The sequence below is a fragment of the Enoplosus armatus genome, chromosome 10 (assembly GCF_043641665.1).
Source record: "Enoplosus armatus isolate fEnoArm2 chromosome 10, fEnoArm2.hap1, whole genome shotgun sequence".
In the NCBI taxonomy this organism is placed as follows: domain Eukaryota; kingdom Metazoa; phylum Chordata; class Actinopteri; order Centrarchiformes; family Enoplosidae; genus Enoplosus; species Enoplosus armatus.
The window spans coordinates 9,401,620-9,425,675 of record NC_092189.1 but is presented as its reverse complement, the minus strand read 5'-3'; the positions used below and the strand labels follow the sequence as shown (position 1 = coordinate 9,425,675).

Here is a 24,056-nt window from a genome sequence, read left to right as displayed (position 1 = left end):
CAGGATTTTTGCAGATTCAAGGATTTGCTACATTTGATACGAAATGTTGGCAGCCTGCGTTCCAGGCTGACAGAGGATTTCTCAGTGATTGAATGGGATGAGTATGCAACATGACCTTATATACATATGTATGTAAAATTAGATATAGTGGTAACTGAAACTGAAAGATCTACCATCTTTAAACTGCATTATCTTTTCTAGTGTTTGTGGTCCAAAGTATTTTCAGCTATGGTTAAGATGTGTCTTGTCACGAAGCAGAGGAAAAGCATTAAGAAGTTGCTTACACTGCAGTTTTCTCCCACAACTATTCAGAGTTTCCTCAGGAAGACAGTAAATCTGTCTTGGACACAAGCAAACACTGACTGATACACATCAGCTATTCAATACTGCTATTAGCTCAATCATCTTATGTGTTTGTGTTTGATTTGTCTGAATGAGCAGCTAAATGCATACAGTGTGTGTGGCTAGTAACATAACATTTTAAATGGGGAAAATGTTGTCTGTTCAATCTGTTCATTGTGATACTGTGAATTTCACAGATAAATAGTATGTCTGCTGTGTCCCTGACACAAGAGTGTTAACACCTATGCCCAGTTCATGGAAGATATAACATTCAAAGTAACCCTTCAACTCAGCTGAACCACAGTTGAAGAAAACATCACCTCAGGATTACTTTTCTACCATGAATTGTTCATGTGTGAACACGAGGGCAACACGTGTGACTGTGCAAGTCAACACACACGCTTCATGGCACCCACCACTGATACTGTCCTCTTTTACTGTCTGGCTATATTCCAGTCCAAGTAATTCATCCCTATGCTCCTGACTATGCTCAAGTATCAAAGAACATAGTATTGCTCCAATTGATTGCAGTTACTAATTGCATTTTTCCTACGTTACCCGATAGCGAATTTCACGGTACTGTTTTAGATATAAATTAATTGGCACAATAAATCCTTATTTTTATTATACATTTTATTTATTGACTATAGACTATTTGTGACTATGTTTGACTGTTTGTGAGAGAACATACTTTAGTCAAGTCTAAGAGTCTACAGATGTTTTACAGGTATAATGTTTATCATCTTAGTTTAGCGTGTTCTAAAATTAGCTTATTAGCAACAAAACATAAAGTGCAGCTGAGGCTGTTAGGAATGTCATTAGTTTTGCAGGTATTTGGTCAAAAATGAAGATTTTTTTTTAATTTTGACCAGATGATGCTGATGATGATGGCTAGAGGTAAAGTCAGGGGATCACCAAATTCATTTTCTGGGGACCATTAATGTCTGTACAAAATGTCATAGTCGAGAGATTTCAGTGGTGGATCAACCGACAGACTGACTATGCCATCCATAGAGCCCCGTTGCTAGCGTGGATAAAACCTTGTAAGCTATCTGAGTATATTTTTCTTTCTATTTCTTATTTTTATATTTTGTGCATACTTTTATTTCTACATTTATGCTGCTTTCTAATCTTGAATGGGAGCACCAGTACTGTTACATTTCCCCCCCAGGGATCAATAAAGTATTTTTGATTCTGATTCTGATTAACTGGTCTATAGAGATTACTGCCATCACTGCTGCCATACATAGCTTCAGCGTAGATAGCCAAAAGTAATAAAAGTTCACTCAGAGCAGTTTTCCAATATGGTACCACCACAAACTGAGCAACAGGGCAGTATACAAGTAGGGTGGTGCAAACTCCTCAAGAGGGAAAACCCATATTAGATTGAATTCACAAAATGGCACCGGTGCTGATGCATTCTTATGTTCATTAATTATTTAGTCAGCTAGAGGATAAAAGCCAGGCCTGTCTGTCTGTCTGTCTGTTTGTCATAAATAATCCCTCAGATAGTGCTCACCTATTGTCTGGCTTCTCAAGGCAATGATCCAATAAACACACAGTCACTTATGACTCTCCTCAATTTCCAATTAGCGCTGCACAACTCCCAAGTTTCTGCCGTTGATTCCATCTCTGATTCAAATTACAATTTATAATTCAGGCATTTGCCAGACGCAGTTAATCAGAGAGATTAACAATTAGTGCAACAGTAAAATAAGTGAAAATTCCTCAAGCATCAACAGGGTAAGTAGCCAGATAATTCAGAGAGCCATGTGGAAGTGCCATACTAATTGTCACTGGAATGGACTCTTTAATTCCTATTAAACCATAATTAAGAATCTACATTTGAGATGCAGCATCCAAAAGGCTAAGCCGCAACCCCTCCATGAGGGAATAGGCTAACCTAATTAAGTCTGAATAATGTTGCACGAGCAGAAATTATGTTGCATTCATTTACCCTAAATGCATAAATCAATGTTGTCAAACTCATTGTCCTCCATGTGAGTATGCCTGTTGACAAGCCAGCTATTTCATTTAATAGGCTAAATGTATACTACATCACAAGTTGTTTTTCCTACAATATTCCCTACAAATGCATTTAATCAAATTTATAAATGCTTAATTCACCAAGCAAGACATCAACGATCAACAGATAATGTTTTTGTGTTGTGTGTGAAAAGTGATATATAATTAAGGATCAACAATGTTAACCAACTCTGTCCTCTTTAAGCATGCATCTTCAAGGTCTGTGCAAGATTTATAGAGACTTTTTCTATAAAAAGGATTTATATAATTTTGAAGAGATCATATTTTCTGTGGCATCATCCTCTATTAGTCAGAGATCACGCTAATTGTTTCAACAAGGAGAGGCAACCTCCACAGAAGAATTTAAGTGCAGCTCAGATAATAAATTGAACTGAAATTTAAGCTAAAAACTGCTGAGTAAACTGAGCAAATGCGTCAGCTGGCAGCAGGGCCTGTATGCTGTTCGCCACACAAAGCTACAGGAGAGGCAACTTATTTATCCTCTCCTCAAGGGTTTTCAGCGGTATGTCTAATTTTCCTCAACAGGACTGCAGCTTTTTTGTATTCACAATGGCTAAGATGTCCTTCATCTTTACTAAACTAGTTTGCCTTCTTTCACAGTAAATTTCCTGCAGAGCCCATCCGGTTTCCACAGCAGCTTTGGGCTGTTACACTCTTCACAAAAATGTAATTCAATCCCATAGAAACATTTTAAACAGTTTTGAATGGGCTTCATGTATGTAATTATAGGCAACAAAGAACATTTGACCATTAGTTTTCTTTTTTTCTTCTCTCTTCTAGTCATAGAAAATCTGACTTTCATCTCAGACTGGATTCTCAACTGAATGTGACAATCTGCCTGTTTGACTGCAGTGCCCTCCTCTCTGATCTCACCAAGAAATAGCCAGAGGTCAACTACAACACATAAAAACAGTTGCAGGTGTTTTAACGAGGACCATAAGGGGAGCACATAGTCTTTCTGTCTTGGTTGCCTGTCACTATTGGAATTGACATCTTTTTTTTATTTTATTGTCTTAAAATACATTGCTGGCAATATACATTAATACTAATACTGCCAACTTGTTTTATTTCTCTTATTTCTCTTGCACCTTTGTATGAATTATGGTTATGTTATACACTGGCTGCAGATTATACACATCAGCTACATCCAGTGAAAACCAATAAATAAGCCAAACATCTTTTGAAGCTTTTTCTCGATGTTTTTAAAATAATAGAAACACTGTACAACATAATGCAAGTCAGTTCAACATAACCACAAACTGCAGCCTCCAACACGTCCAAGGAGCATCAACATCTCTATGAGAACATGATAAACTTAATTAAGATTTTATTGGATTGTATCCAATGTAGCCAGGTACTGTATGAAATGCAGTATCCCGCCAAGCTAATAATAGCCCTGTTAGAATGCAGGCCTGGGAGGATAATAAGTAAAAGGTCATTCTTCCCAGACCCTGAGGCCTGGTGGGTCTCTGCAGACTGGGACACTGGAGCAAAGCAGGTATGTGATGCCCTGACCTCTGGTGCCCGAGGAAATGTTGGCATCTGGCCACAGTGGCTGCGGAATGATGGGAAAGCGTCTGGCCACATCACTATTCTCATCCACCCACCATCCCTCCGTCCACCCGAAGCTTCAACAAGCTACCGAGAGCCGTAGTCATAGCAACGGGCAGGCCTGCCGATGCCCTTGGGGATCATTTCTTGACAGAATTCCTCTGCGTCCTCTCTCAGTAAAAGGTCGGCCCCTCTGCTGAATGGCTGTTTATCTTTGCAGACGCGTTAGCTTCGGTGTCCCCCAGCTACCTTCATTGCTCTCCCTTCTGTTCACTTCTTCCTCGCCACTTACTGCCATAAGTCATCTCTAAATGAAGTGAAGAATTTAAAGCTACAAACTCAGTGAGGTATCCACAAAGCCACAGGACAAAAACAGACAGAGGAGGGTGTATTCCTCTGTTAATGATTCAACAACAGTTACTTATGCTTGTATAACGATGATGTTGGTGGCGCTGCACAATTTCAGCTGTATTTCAATTTGATCTTGATATGTACAAAACGACTCGGGGACTATCAGAGTCCTACAAGAAAGGCTCTGTGAATAATGGACATGGTGTAGGTGCAGGCTATTCACAACAAGGATATTTATATTGTCTCCTTGCTGAGGTCACAAATCTTGGCTCCTCTGCACCGCATAAGACATGCTGAGGAGTTGCTGACTTTCACAAAGACACACACCAATCACACACACACCTGATGAACGGCTCGTCACTGGCACCTCCTTAAAGATCCCACAGAATGGGTGTCCTTCCAGCAAGTGGAGAGGGAGACAGATGGCGGAAAGAGGAAGACATTAGAGGGACAGAAAGAAGGAGAATAAATGGGTGGGGGGGAGTGCACTGTCAGAATCCACTGGGAGAATCAAAGGAGGAAATAATCATGCTCAATCAAAAATATGTAATCCTTTTTCAAGGCAGAACCAGCTGGTGAGGCATCATTTGTCACTGCTGTGCACCTTTGATACAGACAGATGATCCTTTGTAAGTCAGATGAATGTTGAATACAGAATTTCTTTATTCAAATCTAATCTTTTTAAATGATTAGTATAATTGAAATTCAAAGCACACATAGCATAATGGATTTTTAGTCATGGACTGAGCTCAGTATGAAGCCTATCTACGATTCATCAGCCCTCATCTGATACCATGACACGAGGTAGAGATCAGTAATGCATCACTGGAATTGTAAATGAGCCATGCTCCCCCATAAGCCACTGTTATCAGAAACAACAAAGTGACAAGAATATGAATCTGAACTATTGACTAATGTGACTCAGCCTCCTGTTACTGACAGTTTGTTCTCTGCCTGTGGCACTCAGAAAGGTATTTGCTCTCGACAGTGTATCCCTGCATAATAATCCCCAACAGTGCTGCCGTGCTCTTTATCCGTCTCTCTCTGTTTTAGCCCATCTGCACCATTAACATCACAATCACTGGCTCATCTTTAGTCGGCAATCATCATCATCCTAGATCACAGATATGAGCATAAGTATCTGGCTCTCTTTCCCTCGCACAAACACTTCCATCCATTTTTTTTTTCTTTCAGTCATTTTTTTCTGCCACAAACACAGAAACCCACATGTCGCATACACACTCACACACAGTCTTTCAGTAATCTTGCTTTCACTGCCTCCCACACAGGCATCTGTAAAAGAGCATGTGTGGTTCACAGCAGTAGTTTGGTCCACACTAGGAGAAGCTGGCAGATTCAGAGACCTTAATGTGTTACATACTCTATGTGCATTATGTTATAGGTCCTTGATAATTGCAGTTTCTCTAAAGGCCTCAAATGTCAGAAGCTTTTACAAAGTAAATGCCTACATTTCTTCTTCCATCCATCAATACAATGCAGAACCTTGTGAGGAGCCAGATGCAACTTGTTGACAGTGAAAGATGCCTGGGATTGTAATCTTGAATGTTAAATTTTTCAGCTTCACATTTGTCATTTTATTTTTCTGTTCCAAGATGTGCTTAGACAAGCTGTGGTTTCAACACAGAAAATGCTACGAAAGAGTCTTTTGGCATACTGTGCACAAAGCAGGGTATCACATGTCTTCGCTTGTTTCTCTTGTGCAGGTGAATGATTGCGAAACAGAGAGCGGCTTTTGCAGTGCGACCCTGTCCCATGCTGCTCCCTCCTCTCAGGGGATGGCCAAGGTCCAGGATGGACACACGAACGCATGTGACAGGTACACGGTGCTGCACATGACCTTGACACTTGTTTGTCTATGCACAAAGAGAATATTCCTCTTTCTAAAAATGCACTTGTACATTTATTTGTATGTTATTCAAGAATGTGTGTATATCCTCCGCAGCTCTGCAATGTTAGAGGAGAGCCAGGATGGTATGGACAGTGGTACCCTAAGTCCTGCCTCAGCTCGACAGGTCACCATCCAGCGCCACCCGACTCAAGGCTTCGGCTTCATTGCAGGCAGCCAGAGGCCTGTCATTGTACGCTCCGTCTCTACTGGTTAGTGTGTGTGTGTGTGTGTGTGTGTGAGTGAGTTTGTGTGCGCATGTGAGAAAGAGATAGAGAATATAGGGAGAGTGACGGCACTTTGAGTAGATCCTGTTAAGACTCAAATTTAACTTTACTGTATGTATATGACTTTGTATGCTGGCCCATCTTATCTGCAGACGGCCCCTCCTTTGGCAAGCTTCTCCCTGGAGACCAGATCTTGGCCATTAACGAGGAGACGGTGAGCGACGCGCCCCGAGAGAGAGTCATAGACCTTGTAAGGTAACATCCTTTACTGTCCCAGGAGGGAGGGAGGGAGGGGGAGGGGGGAGGGGGGAGGGTGCGGGCCAGGGGACCAGCAACACGGGTGAAAGGCAGTAAAGAGGACACGGGCAAAGAGGGTGGATCAAAAGGAAACAAACTGTTTCTTTTTGCTGGTGATGTGTTACATCAACACAAACCTGTGGATGAGTCAGTCCTTTTATAGCTGAAGGACAGCAAGGAAATGGCAGATACATAAACCCGGAGAAGCTCTCCAAATACCATGCTGTCCGCGGCATTATCTAACCCACTCCACTCTCTGTTGTCTTTCCATAGACGCTGCAAAGACACTATAGTTCTCACTGTGCTGCAGCCCCATCAGGTAGTATAATGGGACACTCACTCTCTCTTTCATGTTCCTCTCCCTCAGGATTTCTCTTACTCTTCACCAGTCTTAACACATTTTTACTGTCACTCTGAATCATACAGAAACAGCATTCTGTTCAAACTCTGCACACTAATGCAGTGAAGACATACATCAGTATTCACGGCCATGCGTACATATTAGAGTAGTTTCTTTTTCTGGTAACCCCTTTCAGAGCACCTACATGTAGGCACATAAACACATAAACGACCTTAATAAAAAATAAAGATTGTGTGTGCTGCCATTCGTATATAGGAGATAGATAAATACCACTTATTTAGCCAACTAGAGATAAGATAGATAAGATTTATTCTTTTCAATTTCATAATTTGGAACCTAGAGTCCTAGAGTCATATGAGTTATGCAGCAGTTCTGCAGGCATTGGGATGTGCTGGCTATAATTGATTAACATCTATATTGTGCTCAGACCAAAAAGCTATTGAAACAGTTTAAAAATATTGAAACTTCTAGCAGGTGAGTTCCATGTTGAAAATCAGGTTTTGCAGTTGACGCATTGCAGCGGCTCTCCAACACATGTCTCTTTAGCACTGGCAGTCACAGGGGCTTTTCTCTCATTTACGACTCTTCTTTCAAGCTGACTCTCTCTTCTTATCCTCAGTCACCTAAGTCTGCCTTCATAAGTGCAGCCAAGAAGGCCCGTCTGCGAACCAACCCGCCTAAAGTGCGCTTTTCAGAGCAAGTGTCCATCAGCGACCCAGACTCAGTAAGTTCGTAACTAGCCGTGTTTCTTGGTGCATGCAAACTCTCATAAAGTATCCTCTCTCCATCCTCTTATTTCAGTCTGAACTTCTCTACTGTGTGTGTGTGTGTGTGTGTGTGTGTGTGTGTGTGTGTGTGAGCGTTTGGCCTTGGCCTCAAATAAATTGCTTTCTTGACTGATTTGAATTCTCACAGGAGCAACCTGACCCTCTCTTCACAGGAATTTAAACATTTTGAAAACAATATCAGTTAGAAATCTTTGAAATGTTTGTGGTTGTCTGGCCGTTAGTGTTCAATCTTACGTTGTTGCACACGGTGGAACAAACATTTTCTTACCTGACTAATCAACAAATAACACAACTCTCACTTTATGCAATTAAGACCTGCTGTGTGAAGTAAAAGTGAGGGTATTGGTCTTTTTTAGAAAATTAAATACCATTCAGCAGTCCTCCCCAACGCATCAATTTCCATACAGTCCCTAAAGCCTGGTGGTCAATCAGGATCTATGGGGGCAAAAGGAGGTTACATTGTAAATAAAGTGGGAGCACAAAGATGATAAACAACGGACAATCAATAAAGAATCAGACGTTGGAGGAAAGGGTATTTCATCATTTTCTATTTACCTGAACTTAATGGAAGAACGTAGAGAACAGGACTGCTCATCACATGGACCACCAGGTCTCTGATAACCTTTGGGTAAAGGAGTGGTAGGCAGACGGCTCGAGCTCGCTTTCCAGTACAGCTGATTTTACCGTCCACTCTAGCCAAGCGAGTACCAGTAGTCAACTTCATGTGAACCCAGAGATTCCCTTTATTAGACCTAAATTAAGACTTTAGTTAAAGTGAGAGATATTCCCACAAACCAGCCAAACCAGGCCATCAGCTCCATTAATGACGAGAGCAACTCTGTAGGAGGGCTGGATCTCCTCTCCGACTGAACTAATCTTCGTCCTCGTTTCTCTCTCAGAATTGTGAATCCAATTGATCACAGCTCAAGGCACCGCTGATGCAGAGATAGGAGGGGGGGTGCTATGATTGGTAATGATCAGATGTTTCAGCCACCAACCCTTGGCAAGACATTTCTTAATCTCCGTCTCCAGTGATCAGGAGCCACAGGCTGCTATTGATCAGTGGAAGGCTTATCAGTGTTGCCCATCTAACTTGGTGTTTATTGAGAGAAGGGGGCCGTTGAGCTGTGATTTGCCTCTCATACTTTCCCTGCATGTGACAACTCAGCTCCAGCTCACCCTCACTAACAAGAACAAAGGTAGTGGCTTGTAAGGGGAAGTGATAGAGTGTGGCGTCTCTTCGCTGATCCAGCCTCACTCTAATGCTGCAGCATGGAGAAAGATCTGCTCACTCACAACCCAGGCCTTAGTTGCCTCCAATCTGCACAGAAGAACAGCTTGTTAAGCCTTCTGAATACTTAAGTTCTCCAAAAAACAGACTGCCGGGCATCTGCTGTGGACACAGCTCTCCATTTCAACTAAATGCATTTTCTGAGATATATTGTTACAATAAATCCACATCCCTTTACTGTCACGAGAAATGTCTGCCTGCTGTTCTGACAAATCCCATCATCAGATACAAAAAGGAAGAAATACAGGAAAAAAGATAAGGATTTATTTTGTTTTGGCCCAGATTTATGGAGGATTTCATTTGGACAGCAAGGCTGTTTCTTTCTGCATCCTTGCCACATGCCCCTCTGTCTGCCTTATTACATTAAGATATCATCTTCCTCTCTGATCACAACTGTGGTTCTTTGAAACTATATAATGAGAACTGAATAATTTCCTTAAAAAGCCCTCAGTAAGATAAGAAAAAAAAAGGAGACAGAGACAGGATGGGGAGAGTGCCTGTCACATCACATCCGAGCAAGAATGAACTGAACAGCATATTATAACTTTTCTTATAACGAGTGCTTTGAGTAAAAGCAGTAACCTTGAATCGGGCCTCTTCTGCCTCCACTGAAATTCTGTGGTGAATGCTTTCAATCCCTGCACACCATCCAATTTTCTTTGCATGGTATACATATTGAATGGATAGATGGGATAAATTGAATAAGTCCTTCTTTGATCCTGATACAATGCATGGGGTGGGCATCCTAAGGCAGAGTTTTTGCTCCTTCTCAGACTCGCCAGAGTTCAGTTAAAGAATCTCTCCATTGTTCACATAAGACATCTTTGTTTCTTAACACTCATTAACGCCTCATTAGCAAAGCACAGACCCACCATTACAACTGATTGTGTTTGTATTGTACAAATAACTCTTGATTACCTTTTTGGCACATTCTCACACATACCATCATTTTTTCCCCACTAAATCAAAGCTGTTTTCTCTTTCAATCTCTTTCAGACAATGCTCAAGGACGACTCCTTGCTACTCATACCAAATGTGTTGAAGGTGTTCTTGGAGAATGGACAAATTAAGTCCTTTACATTCGATAGCCGTACCACTGTTAGGGTATGTATACACTGCAGCTGTGCACTTGGGAAAGGTAACTGAATTTCAACATTATTTGATTTTTACTTAAAGCAGCTATAATCCAAATAATGGTCGCTCATAGTGATGAACCCACAGATAATTGTCACCCAACTCAGCAGTTCCCTCTGGTTCTATGGAGCGTTTCAGTGTCTACTTTAATACTTCTGTTCAATCTCATCGCTCTCACCAGTGTCTGTTTCAGTGAAAAAATGTTTGATAACACACTACTCTGTAAGGTGATAATATGTCATGGTTGTGTTTACAGCTTGATGTGCTGCCCCCAATTGGCCCAAAAAAAAATTACTATGGGTTAGACATTAAGCCTAATATCATAAATACATGAAAAGAATTGGCATATTGTTGTTGACTCTTTTCCATGACATAATGTTGAATTTCGATTTTTAACATCTTATAATATAATGATTGTTTTAGAGCTTCATTTGAAGCGATTGGCAATACAACCCATGTGCACTTTGTCACATATGATTTCCTGATTGATATAAATTACATAAACCACATGTCGCTTGAGCCTCACCTTCAAGTTTATATCTAATAAGTAATTGCTTTGAGAAAATGAAGAGAAAAAACAGATTTAATTTTGTGAAACTTCACCCTATCAAATTGTGGAATTTAAAATCTCAGTAATGTGATTAAGGCCATAAAGCAACAAATGATTTCCGTCAGACAGAGGTCATTTCTGTCTGTATGTCAGCCTCTGAGATGAGTCTGACATCTCCGAGCAGACTCATTAAGCGGACTCTATTAGATTTCACAAATCTCTCCTTGTGCTCGTGGAGGGAGAGTGAGCAAGAAAAGGAGAAACATAGCAGCACTTAAAAGGGGGAGATGGAGGAAGCTCGCCCCTGTCAGCCTAATTAAATGGAATTTCAGGATAGCAAGAAGGCCCAAATCAATAAAACAATGCCACCAATTAAATCAATGACACAATAGGATCCACAGTTGTATGCCCATTAGACTGTCTGTCAACTAAAGAAGATTTCCTGCAGTATTTCAGGCTACAATCTATAGCATTATGTGGGTCCTTTAGTTGATTGTGTGGCTTCCCCAGGTGTCATTTAATGCAAGCCGCACAGGTCAGTACTGTTAAAACTGCTTATCCCTGTTTTTGCTTAGGTCACATCAATGAGGGTCAATTAAATTATTTATGGAGAGCAAATCATTAGTGGACTTTACAGCTCTTAATGAGCCTCCATACTGACACTTACAGGCAAACTACAGTAACATACCACTACTGCCCATGCCTCTAATATATTAAGAGGGCAAAAAAATAATGAAACCTTATCCTCAGGCATAGCCCATGGGAAGATGTGATAAACCATGAATTTCCACGCAGTGTTCTCTGTACTGTATATGAGAAAAGCTCTACATCATTCATAGATACTGATCCGCACAAGAGCAAGAGTTTGCCCTGCACACCCCGCCATGCAGACGTTATTTTCTTGAATAGGATACACTCACTGTACAAAATAAACAATATCTATGGAAGCTCTCCATAGGACAAAATGACAAATAAGATATCAAAGTAAAGAGCCTAAACAGATCACAAAGATATACATTTGATAAACTACCCTGTACAAATATGGAGTGAATTCAGGGTGAAAATAGCCTCCATACATCAAATATATGTTTTTAGTTTAGCAGTAGAATGTATTCTTACTGTGGAAATCTATTAAAATCTCTAATCTGTTTCCATCTCTCCTCTTCCAGGATGTGATCTCCTCCCTGCAGGACCGCCTCTCACTGCGCTACATTGAGCACTTTGCATTGGTGCTGGAGGCAGGTGGTCTGGACCAGAATCAGAGGTTGCATCTGCTGCAGGAGAACCAGCCCCTGACACATGTAAGAAACCCAAATCGGTAAAGAGTATAAGATGTGTGTCAGAAACTGTTTCAACTGATGGATATGCTTGCGGGATTAGCAGTATGAAAGCAATAGCAGCAAACCCAAGCTATTATCAATATAAAATATGACAAAGTGCTAAAATGACAATTGTAATGAACTTTGCATTCAAACTCACAGTTTCAGCCTTGATTGTGTCTGGGTTGAGTTTGCTTTTGTCAGGTGTTTAGATTTCAGGCTGTTGGTTGTTGGCTTGCAGTTTACATTTCCCTCACATCTCCTCACTTAGACGAAACTAAATCCATACACACTTACTATAGCATTGTGGACATACACGGTGCTGCAAGTACATCCAGAATGCAAACCACCCTGTTCACTTATGGAAAATGCTACTGTGATATGTGTGACTAATGCCAAAGATGTAGTTGGTTATCCAGCTGATCTTGTCGTTTTCCTTCAGGTGGTGCATAGAACCTATTTCCAAGGGATGAAGTGTCTGTTCCGCATCTGCTTCTTCCCCAAGGACCCTGCGGACCTGCTGAGAAGGGACCCCGCTGCATTTGAGTATCTCTATATACAGGTAAAGCACTGGATTAAAGTAGGATTTAAAGGATGTCATTCAATCTCATGACACTGTTGGAGAGATGTCTCCTTAAACAGCAGGGGGTGCCAAGAGGGAGCCAATGATTAGAAGTTCTGATAGGTAGCTGATTTCATTTTACTGTTTCTATTAGATTGTGTTTACCTTCTTTGACTGATTTTAAAGTTAGAAAGGTTGCATATGCCAGAGTCAGGCTTTTGACACAATGGCTGTTGCAAGCTCTCCAAAAACGCTTTCACATTAACTGCAGATATCCAACAGTCTTATGAATTTGGAAGCTGTCCCTGGTAATTAAACTAATGATATGACTTACATAAGGATTCCAGTTGTTAACAGTGTTGTTTGTTGCTGGCTGTGTACAAAACAACATTTCATCATGTCCTAACAGAGTCGCAATGATGTCATCAAGGAGCGCTTTGGCATGGATTGGAAGTCTGACATCACGTTACGATTGGCTGCTCTACATATCTACATCACTGTGTCCTCCGCACGGCCCAATCAGAAGATCTCTCTCAAGCATGTCGAGTAAGTCCACAAACTAAATTAGCCTTCAAATAAACTTATGAGAAATTACAGACAAAAATTGATGTATTGCATTTTTTAACCTCATTACACAATTCTGTGTACCATATCAGTGAGTCCCACAGTGAAGTTTTTCATTCAATAATGTCTAAATGATTAATATTTAATCCTAAGAGTATTAAAAACTCAAATTACTCAAGGATAATTTTCCCTAGGTCGTTATGAGACAAAGAAATCCACTGCTTTGTGAAATTACATCTCTCCCTCAATTTGCTCATTTATTCTCCAAAACCTCAACCTAGCAAGTAATTAGCTTTTGCCATCACAACCACAGAAGCAGAACAGATCCACTGTGCTTGTAATAAACTTAGGGGGTCCATGTCAAGCCAGGGGTCATAGAGGATGTAAGTAAGGCTCACTGTGTCCTCCCCGTGGGATGAAAAAACTCCTTTGTCTTCTCGGTTGTGACATCTTCCCTGGACTCTTATTACCCACACTGTTGTTCTTTTCTTGTGTGCATAGTTCTGCCATCTTTCCCTTTGTTTTTGATCACAGAAAAGAGTGGGGACTAGAGCCCTTCCTTCCCCTCACTCTGCTCCCAACAGTCAAGGAGAAGAATGTGTGTAAGAGCCTGTCTCAGTTGCTGAAGACCTACCAGCATCCACCACCATCGGGCAACAAGGTTTCTCATTATAAAACATTAAGCTGTTGAGGGTGTTAATCAGTTGTTAATTATAACAATTTCAAAGACTGAAATATTTAGACAATTCTTTGTGGATGATTTTACTGACTTTGGTTATACTGCTATTATAACACATTGATAAGCATTGCAAATTAATTGAATAAATCTCAACATTTTGCTGCTTCTTTAGAGGAGATTGAGCAGATTTAATTCAGTGTATTCTATGGTATGTCTGCATGATAACTAGTCCTTTATCTTAGGACAAGCCCTTCATCTCTATAGATGTAACTGTTGCATAAGACTTTATGATCAACATTTGTGGCTCAACAGTGCCCCCAGTAGGAAGTGCTGTGTGTAGAAATGCTTTCAAAGATGAGCGTTCCTTGTTTATCATTCTGTTGACAGGTCCCTCCTCTCCAAGGAAAGCTGCAGTACATGCGTGTACTCAACGACCTCCCACCTTTTGGTGGAATACTGTTCCACACTGTTGGACTGGTAATACATTTTTAATGTAATACATGTGTATCTCTTTTTCCTTTGAAAGGTATAATATGGTGTTCCAATATTGTAAGTAAAAGCAAATAGTTGTAAACCTCCTGTCTTCTTCTACAGGATGAGAAACAATCAGCTACAACACTACTGGTGGGTCCTCGACATGGCATTAGTCATGTGATTGACCTAAAAAACAACCTCACAACGGTTCTAACCGAGTTCAGTAGGGTTGCCAAGATCCAGCTCTACCGAGAGAGCCAAGGAGTGGCTCGTGTGGAGGTGACAATCCATGAGGCCAAGGTATTACAACACAGTCTCTAAAGCTGTACACTACAGTTACATCTGATATGGCTAGACATCTCTTTAGAGATGCAGTTTCCATTTTTAACGTACAAAACCATTCAACAGTTTTATAAATTGTATTTCATCAGGTCATTACAAAATGAGCAGGCAATGCTCATTGCCTGTCCCCTAAATAGTCTCCTAATTCCCCTCCCTACTACCCTCTGCAGCCCCTGGTCCTACTCATGGAATGGCCTGATGCAAGTAACTTTGCATGCCTCATCTCTGGCTACTACAAGCTGTTTGTAGACCCTAAACGGACCATCTACTTCCGGACCCCTGGTCAGTCTCAGCTGACCAAGGCAGGTATGTTAGAAGTCTTCTTGACTTGTAGGGGGTTCAGAACACAAATGTAAAATAATTTACAGAAATCAACGCTGTTTACTTAAAAGCTTAAGATGAAATATTCATATCACACATTTAGAGTTGTTTGCGTGAAGTGTCTTTCTTTCAGCATCATATGAGACACTGCATGTAAGGCAATATTTGGCAATCTTCATTACATTTTCAGTCTACATGGGCATCGATCTGCTTCTTCATTGGCTGAAACCATTACCTGTAGTAACCAGGTTATCCTGGAACTACCATCCCATGGCGCCCCCTGCTGTCTCTCCTCTCATCTCAATCTTGACTCATGGGAATGGGATACTCTATTTTATACACTATTTTTCCCAAGATAGAATAAAATTATGGAATTTTACAGTGAATTGTATTTTTTGCTGTCATCATAAACATTTACTGTTCAAACATGAGCAGATCCTCTGCCATCTGATGTTTCAACCTGTAGTCCACATAATAGAAGGATCATCATACCATCACATTCCACCAGAATCTAACCCTCCAGCCTCAAACAAACTTCAACTTTCAACATCCATCTCTGAAATAACAAATAATCCCCATGTGACCACCAGCTGTCACCTCTGCTTTCCCATGTGGATCTTCTTTATCCCCATTAGTTCTTAACACCTCAAACTCTCCACTGCTCTGACAATTCTATCCTCAGATTACAGAAGTTCCCACCATGCCCACCCACGTTCTGGGGCAACCAGCTTGCCAAGTGGAGGGCGGCGAGGAGACGAGAGGGAAAGCTCTCACAGGGAGCCAGGGTCTACAAGGGCCCTAGTTCCAGCAGAGCCTCAGCATCTAGGCCTGTGTCATGTCCACCTTCGAGAGCAACAACAATTTCAAGAGCTCCAAACACATGCCGAAGCTGAACTCGACATCAATGAGAACTTTATTTCCCAGGATCCCCCCGGGCGGCCCCGCACCAAGTCAGACCCCACCCAGCAGAGTACAGAGGAAATAGCTGGGGTTTTAGAGAGCCCAGCAGTGGAGAATACAGGATTCAGAATCCGAGCCCAAACAATGGGTCAATCCCAGAAAACCCCAAGATATTTTTGTGATTCCTGCAAAGCCAGGCACAGGGCAGAGGGTCTGTCAACAGCAGTGAACAGTAGTGGGAGCTCGGGGAAACACTGCTCCAGTGCTTGTGCCTCCCGAGATGGAGGCGCTGTTGACCTCATGGCCCTACCGCCCCCAGGGAATGAAGAGGAGGACGAGGCAGATGGTGAAGGAGAGAAGCTGCAACCACCACCACCTGCTATTGCTGCACCACCACCTGGCTTCAGGGACAACAGTTCAGATGAGGATGACACAAAGAGAGGGAGGAAATCTCGAACCAGTGCCAGCCCAGCGGTCGCCTCTGGGAAGTTGGCCCAAGCCAAGGAAGATGTGCCTGTGACACTGATTGATAATGTGACCACGAGAACAGTCCGAGATCATGCCCAGGAGCTTGATGATGCTCTAGTGTCCACCTTACAGGCGCTAGAGGCCTTGGCAGCCTCTGAGGACTATCCCCATCACCCTCAACAGCCAACACAGACTGCAGGTCAACAGCCTCAGTCATACCATGGCCCACATCTCACACACAGAAGTAACTGTGTACTAGTAGTACTGATCCATAAATGTTACTTTTTTAACACAGTACATTTGCAGTAGATCATCTTTTTATTATCACTAAAGTGAATCTCCTCGTGAAATAGCAAGAAACCCCTGTATTCTCTTAATTTTGTGGCAGCAATGAATGTATAATAACTGCAAATACAACATATAATTAAGGTAGAAGGTTCAAGACTACCTCATACTTACAGGATACTGAACAATAACCCAAACTGGATTAATATTAAAGTCAAGCTGAAAATATTATGAACCATGAAGAAACAACAGCAAGAGCTGATTATTGCACAACAAGTAAACCTTTTTGTAAATGACAATTCGGCCAACACATGTTTTTAGATTTTATGAACACAGAGTAGGAAATTTGTCTTTGCACGTTTCTCAAGCAAACATGTGCATCTGCATGCAAAAGCTGCAGTTCTTTCAGGTTGGGTGAGATAAGCCCACTGGTGCATAGATCAGTCTGGAAACAGGTTATGAATCTGATCCTGAGGGACTGATTTTGGAAACAAATTAAAACTATTCCAAAATTATTTTTGCTGTTTTGTGATCAAGATGAATCCACTCAACTGCAAATGTCTGGTTCAATAACTACAGTAAAACACTAACACACTAATATATATATTTCTGTCTTATTAATATTTGTTTTTTCTTGATTATCCTAACAGTGTGCTGTGTTACATTCCTCCTTAGGGCTGATTGTCTTAGCTGCCATTACACCTGAGTCATCATTGGACTCAGGCCATGAGACCAACTCCTCTGAATTGACAGATGTTTCTGAGATGGTGTCAGCTATGAAGCATAACCAGAACCAGGCCTACCTGCTTGCTCACCATATCAACAAGGAACGTATCCTCTGCCGCAGAGACTTTCCCCTTGCTATCCCTGGCTGTACGGCAAAGACCATAGGGACTGGGGCCTTCTCTGTGGGTCAGATTCGCGCTGGCTGTCCACCCAAGCAAGTAATCCTCAGCAAGACTGTTCCCTTTAAAGTCAGTCCCCGTCAAGACTCTGCAGTACTCAATGTTGTGACAGAGCAAGGGGGCAATCAAGACACAACTCAGACTGAACAGAAAGCAGAAATGAAAGCAAACCCTGAGTCCACCAAAGCAAACACCATTGATCCCCCTTCTAAGTCACCTGAAGAACTTAAAGTGTCCGATTCTTCACTGACAATTCAAGTCAGTAAAGATCAGAAGTTATCAAGTTCTTCTGGGGAGACACTGAGCCAAAACTTTTCTGAGGGTGTAAAGGGGAAGACAACAGGACCTCTTAATACAGACCCTAGCAACAAAGCCTTACCTATCCTCCTGCCTGTGGACAGAACTGCCTCTGCCAAGATTTTTCCCACTAATATGTGCCAAGATGCCAAGACTGCCTCTAGCGAGACCATGAAGCCTTCAAGCTCTACAGAACTTCTGTCAGTTGACGATCTTTTCTGCACATGCCCAGTTCAACAGGAGCCTGGGCCTCAAATAAGACTAAAAGACCCACAGGTTCAGAAGGTAGTGGTGTTTCAATCCTCCTCCCCCACAGATGATGAGCGTCTTCGGGCAAAAGGCCTCCAGCTGGCTAACAGCAAAGAAAGTGCAGTGAGAGTAGGAGCAGATTCTAGTTTGGCAAAACCCAGCCCTCAAATACAAACCAAGTACTCTCCTAATTTGCCTGTAAAAGCAGAGAGAAAAGAAGCAGCTGAAAGCAAGGCTGAGGGTGCCCAGGGCAAATCCCACACTGAGTCACAGAAATGCCCCATAAAATCCTTACCTATTCTAGATGATCCAACAACACCAAGCCCCTCTGTAGATAAGGTCTCCACTCTCCCAGCCAGAGACTCAAAGAAGCAAGGCAGTGGTAAGGGGAAGTCCCAGCGCAGCGCCCCTTTCTTGAGCTTTAGAAACCTTCTTTCAGCTACGTTCCCAGCAAGAATGCGAAGAGAAACAGATGAGCGAAGGGCTCAGTTGCAGAAAGTACGTCAGTATGAGCTAGAGTTCTTAGAGGAGCTGCTGAAACCCAAGTCATCCCAGGGAGAATTTTTGCCCCAGGGATCCTCACCTGTGCCCTCAGGCACTCCTTGTGCCTGCCAGCTCCGCACTAGCCCTGTCCTAAAGGCACCAGGTATCTCCAGGGAACAGCGACGCAGCTGTGACTGTAAGCGAATGTGTAGGGGCATGCGACTACCTGACACACCAGTTGGCTCTACAACAGAGACACAACACAGAGGCAGAGAGAGAACTATCTCAAAGACCCCCCCAGCAGTGTCCAAAGCACCTCACACCCAAGGTGCTACAAGGAGACCTCAGACTTTAGAGATCAAGACCACGCGAATACGCTCAACCAGCCTTGAGTCAAGAGAACCAAGGGGAGAGCAGGGCTCCTGCTTGCCCACCTGTACTTCTCAAACAGATTGCATGGGAGCTCCACAATATAAGAAGCTCCAGAGGCGATACAGCATTGGAGAGCTGGATAACAACACTAGCACACCTGTGTATGCTGAGGTGAAGCCCAAAGCCAAGAGTCTAGAGAAGGAGATGGAGAGAGTGAGGGCCACAGGGCTGAGGCTCCCAACCCCAGTTGAGCCGGTCCACACTCAGTCTCACCAGGCAGAGATAAAGGGGAAAAAGGGTGTGTTTTTCATTCAGGGAGAAGAGTTACTGCGTGAAAGTAAAGACGGGACTGCAGAGGTGCTGCTGACCCTGCCTAGTGAAGACAGTGATGACAAGGATAAATGCTGCTCATTCTGTTTCTGCTACAGGAAGTGTGAGGCAGCAGATGAAAGCAGTGAAAAGGATGAGCTCTCATACTCCATACCCCTTCAGGTCCTTCCAGGAATGGAGTTGGACTCACGTACCTTTCCTGTAGTAAGCAAAACACTCCAGGTTCTTAATGCAGAGGACTGCAGTGGGGAGGAAGAAGAGGGGGAGGAGGAGGAGGAGGAGCCACAGACACAGGAGATTGACCTGAGAGCCTGTGGTACACTGGAGGGGAGCCTGGCACGGGTACATGCTCTACAGGGGAAAACTTTCAGCTTACCTGATGGTTTCCTAAATGCACAGCTGGATGCTAATGAGTTGCTAGCTATCCTGCGTCAGTGTGCTAACAGCCCACAAGCTGAGGGTGAGGCTCGTCTTCAGCCCTCACAGATTGCAGAGTACAAACAGGAGCTGGCAGTGCGCTTCAAAGAATTTAGAGCCTCTTGTCGGAGAGTGGCAAGTGTTGAAAAAAGCCCAACACGTATGCTTGCTGTTGTCACAGCCAGCTTTCAAGTGTTGTGTGAACTAACTCAGACCTTCATCAAATTGGTCAGAGGGGTTCGTTCAGAAACCCAAAGGCTGCAGCTGCTGAGAAAAGTTGAGGAAGTAGCTATCAACTACACTTTGCTTTTGCGTGCAGCAGAAGAATCAATGGGACACTCAAGCAGCTTACCGACGAAGACAGTGAGCCCTCAAGTTTCCTCCAACACCAATAACATGAGCTCACTCACTCGACCCATCAAAACTCTGCCTGCCCAGTGAGAATAAATCTGGCAGGGATGTAATCAAAACAGTCCAGAATGTGGGTGGCTACTCTATCCAAATTCATCATTTGTTTATTGTTTACATTTTTTACAAGACATGCAATGAATCATCCTCAGTAAAAATTGCAATGCAGCTGTTCCATCCCATGTTTACAGGCCCTGAGGTAGCCTCGTGGATCTTGTTTTGAAATATAAAGATACACCAAACTAATGCACAATGGAATAAGAACCCTATAACAGACTGGGTGATACAGGGCTAATCACCTCATATCAATATTCATAATATACATAAGTCATTATAGTATAATATTTTATATGTGATGTATATTTGAGTTGTGTCTACTTAGCAAATAATATGAAGTTTTGTGAAGAAAAAAAGTGAAGAATATATTTGAAATGTATTGAGTTAAGAGAACTATAAAGATTATAATAAATCATCACAAATAAATGTGTGCTCTGGACAAAAATATTTCAGAGATCTCGTGAAGTAGCGACTTCTGTAGATTGCGTAGTCCAAAGCGTTGGTTGGTTGGGTAGATGGTGATGTATTTGTATGTTGAATTTTCTAACTGTTGTAATGCAAAATGGAGATCTCTGTTGGCTATGTTGACAATGTCTGGCGTATTGATACAAGAGTGAAAATGTAAGTGACAGTGTTGGAAAATGAAAACTGCTGAAAGACAGTAGTATGACATTTTAAACTATACTGACTGACAGAGGCCCATTCTCTCACTATAACAGTGCAGGTATGAAACACACCTGCTCAGGGCAGACAATGTAGCAGAGACCCAAGTCACAGTCCTATCCACTATACAGTAATGAGTGCCATTACCTCACTCAGCTGTAGAGAAGGAATACCCACACATACTTAATAACGCACAGCGTGTATTTTACACCATCACTGATCCATGGCTCACTTGCGTCTCACTTGTTGTGAAACATAGTTTTAAACATAGCCATCCACTTGCAAGTGAGTAAGCTTATCACTAGAATTTTGCACAACCTCTGAAATTAGCTCTGAAGTTGAAATGTATCTTTTAATGTCTGATTAAATGTTTTTTTATTCACTCTGCTGCTGAAAAACTCACTTGAGTCAACGCTACACTTTTACATAACTCATCTCTTCAAAGCTAAAGCTTACCCGTTTCAAAGAATCCTTTGTTTTTATTCAGGTTTTCAGATACAGTATAAACAAATTTGCTTTCTATGTGCTGTTATACATTGTGCAATCTAGCAAATATATAAGAAACACACAAAGTAGTTTTCTATGTATTTTAATAAAACTAACACATCTGTTTCCTGTCTGAAATCGTCTTTGTGTCTCATCCTCTTGTTATTCTTGGAAATTAATCACAGAGGCTTTAAAGTTGTGCTGGCCTAACATGTATACTGGACATACTGTTAAAAGAAAGTGCTGTGAAACCAAATGAATAGTGTCAACTGGGCTGCCACAATACTAAAGACGAGAAACGCTACCTAACTCAAAGGTTTATAAAATACTGTGTAAGATGTAAACATTCAACCTGAGTCAAGGCATTTAACTGGCAAGAAACTAATTTCAGGATACTAAATGCCAAACAATGGACATACTGTTTAAAACAAACTTTCAAATGTTCAATATTTGACAAACATCATTCATTTAAATGCAAATGCAAATGCCAAATAATGTCTCAGTACTGCTGTAAATTTCAGCCAGTCACAACTTTTTGTTCATTTTATTTATATTTTCAGTTTTGATTATTATTCTAGGTATTTTTGGAACAATACCGTTATTCATCAATTTAGCAATACAGCCCACCTGTAATACTTTTGATTTCATACTGGGAGTTTGACTTTCAAGACAAAGGGAAATCAGGATATCAGCTTTGTTGCACTTCTTTTCTTGGTTTCAGAACACATTTGTAGTGTTTACAAACTCTCTTTTAACGGTTTGTCCTTCGCTGTTGAAGTGGCATTTTCCATAACCATGTGCAGTGTTTTCTCTTTCACTGTACTGCATGTTTTCCCTAACGTATTCGACTTTCAGGGGCAGATACTTTGAGCATTGAAGGTGATAATACTGTTTGTACAGATCATTTTCCAGTTCTAAAGTGGAAAAACAGGCAAAAATGAAAGGCCGTGGCGGCAATATGTTAATGTTTTGCAAATGATATTCAGTATGGAAATGTATTATTCTACACTGTAAATGTAAATAGTAAGATAAAGTATTTGAGAGAATAAGAAACACTTTTAGAACATTATCTGTAACATTAAGATTTACTCAAACTCTTCACTATTTTGTAAAATGGAAAAGATAAAACATGTCTGTAAGGTAATATTTATAGTAGTAATGTAACATAGAGACTAATAGCAAAACATATATTTTAATGACTATATAACGAGTATAAAGCATGGGACATGTTTATTTTTATAAACAAAAATAATCAGACAATGTTCTCTCATCAGCACTTGAACATTTTAACATTATGATAAACATTTTCTGTGGTTGTCATTGTTCAGTTGCTTTACAAAACTGTGTGGATTTGTCTGTGTTTCATTCACACAATGAGCCCACCATGGCTTAATCCATTGTTTCTTTATGTGCACCAATTCATTCCTGTTTTTATTTACTGTCAATGATCTTGTCGTCACTGTGGTCTTTTGTCTGTGTACAAAGTTAACTCATGTTTTAAGAGCAATAAAGTATATTATATAAACTCTTTCAGAGAATTTGGAAATGGCATTGCATGCAGTAAACTTGCAGTAGTGACAAGTTGTGCATTAGAATGACTTCAAACAAATGACGTCACATGAAAGACAATTATCTGGAAACGTCTCTCTTGCTGCTGCCAGCAGGTTCTTACTGCTGCGGTTGCTTCATTCATATGCCTCTGGCAAAAACTGATGTTGACTCAATAGTGCAGACCTCACTGACTTGACACAACACCAACCACTGACAGTAGAATGGTTTTGTGTTGTTGACATTTAAGATAGATTTACTTACTTTTTTTCGGTGTTATTCGTATTATTGCTAAGCATTTGAAAAGCAGATCGAAGCTGAGCCAACCACTAGCCAGGGGAGCCTCTTTGCCAAAAACACTGCACTAAGGTTATGTTCATTTGCAAAAATGGCAACAAGAAAGATAATCCAGTAAAAACACGACTTTAACACACATAATTCTACACACCAGCCAAACCTAAACATACACTAATATGCCACTATAATAGTTGATAGGATTTATTCACAGTAGACATGTTGCCATGTCACTGTAGGAAAAGCACAGGTGTAAATAAAAAAAAATGAATGGTGGCTGAATTCCATTTAGCTGCTTCAGTTTCAGGGTCCTGATATTGTGCATGCTGGCTTACTGTCACAATGTCATGGTTTTAACGGGACACTTGAATAGAATGGAGCCTTCGTTATTAGTAACAATTAGTTTTTCCTACTATGACAAGTCAAAATGTCTGCTGTGAAAAAGGCTGATACTTACCTCTTTGTTATGGTCCCTAAGTTCGCCATGTTGTCTCTGAGGTCCTGAAGGGAGGGTCAGGCACATGCCAGGGATCTCTGCCAAAATGTGAAAATTAGATTCAGCTTTAATGACAACACAAGGGGAATGTGCAGTTTTGTTATCTCTGAATCTAGAGTATAGACAGGCTAAATATTATTTTGTATGAATCATATCTAAATCCAACAATCTTAGATAAAGCTAATATGGACAGTGTGTTAGCCTACATATGCACTGCAGTCCCTTCCACATGCCAGGAAATGTGGCGCATGGTTCTAGGAGCCCACATTTCCAGAGGGCCCACAATCAAGTTG

At 41.4% G+C, this 24,056-nt stretch overlaps 1 protein-coding gene across 1 annotated transcript; it reads left to right on the top strand.

Annotated features, from left to right (window-relative positions):
• Window positions 1–6,020: 6,020 nt before the first annotated feature.
• frmpd3 (FERM and PDZ domain containing 3) lies at window positions 6,021–20,252 on the top strand. The gene is made up of 15 exons (XM_070913359.1): window positions 6,021–6,127; window positions 6,254–6,408; window positions 6,576–6,678; window positions 6,994–7,039; window positions 7,701–7,805; window positions 10,157–10,264; window positions 12,014–12,145; window positions 12,606–12,725; window positions 13,135–13,271; window positions 13,824–13,950; window positions 14,356–14,445; window positions 14,563–14,742; window positions 14,955–15,090; window positions 15,788–16,672; window positions 17,434–20,252. The coding sequence occupies exons 1-15, from the start codon at window positions 6,087–6,089 to the stop codon at window positions 20,250–20,252; spliced, it is 5,184 nt and encodes a 1,727-aa protein (XP_070769460.1). The 5' UTR covers window positions 6,021–6,086.
• The last annotated feature ends 3,804 nt before the right edge of the window (window positions 20,253–24,056 follow it).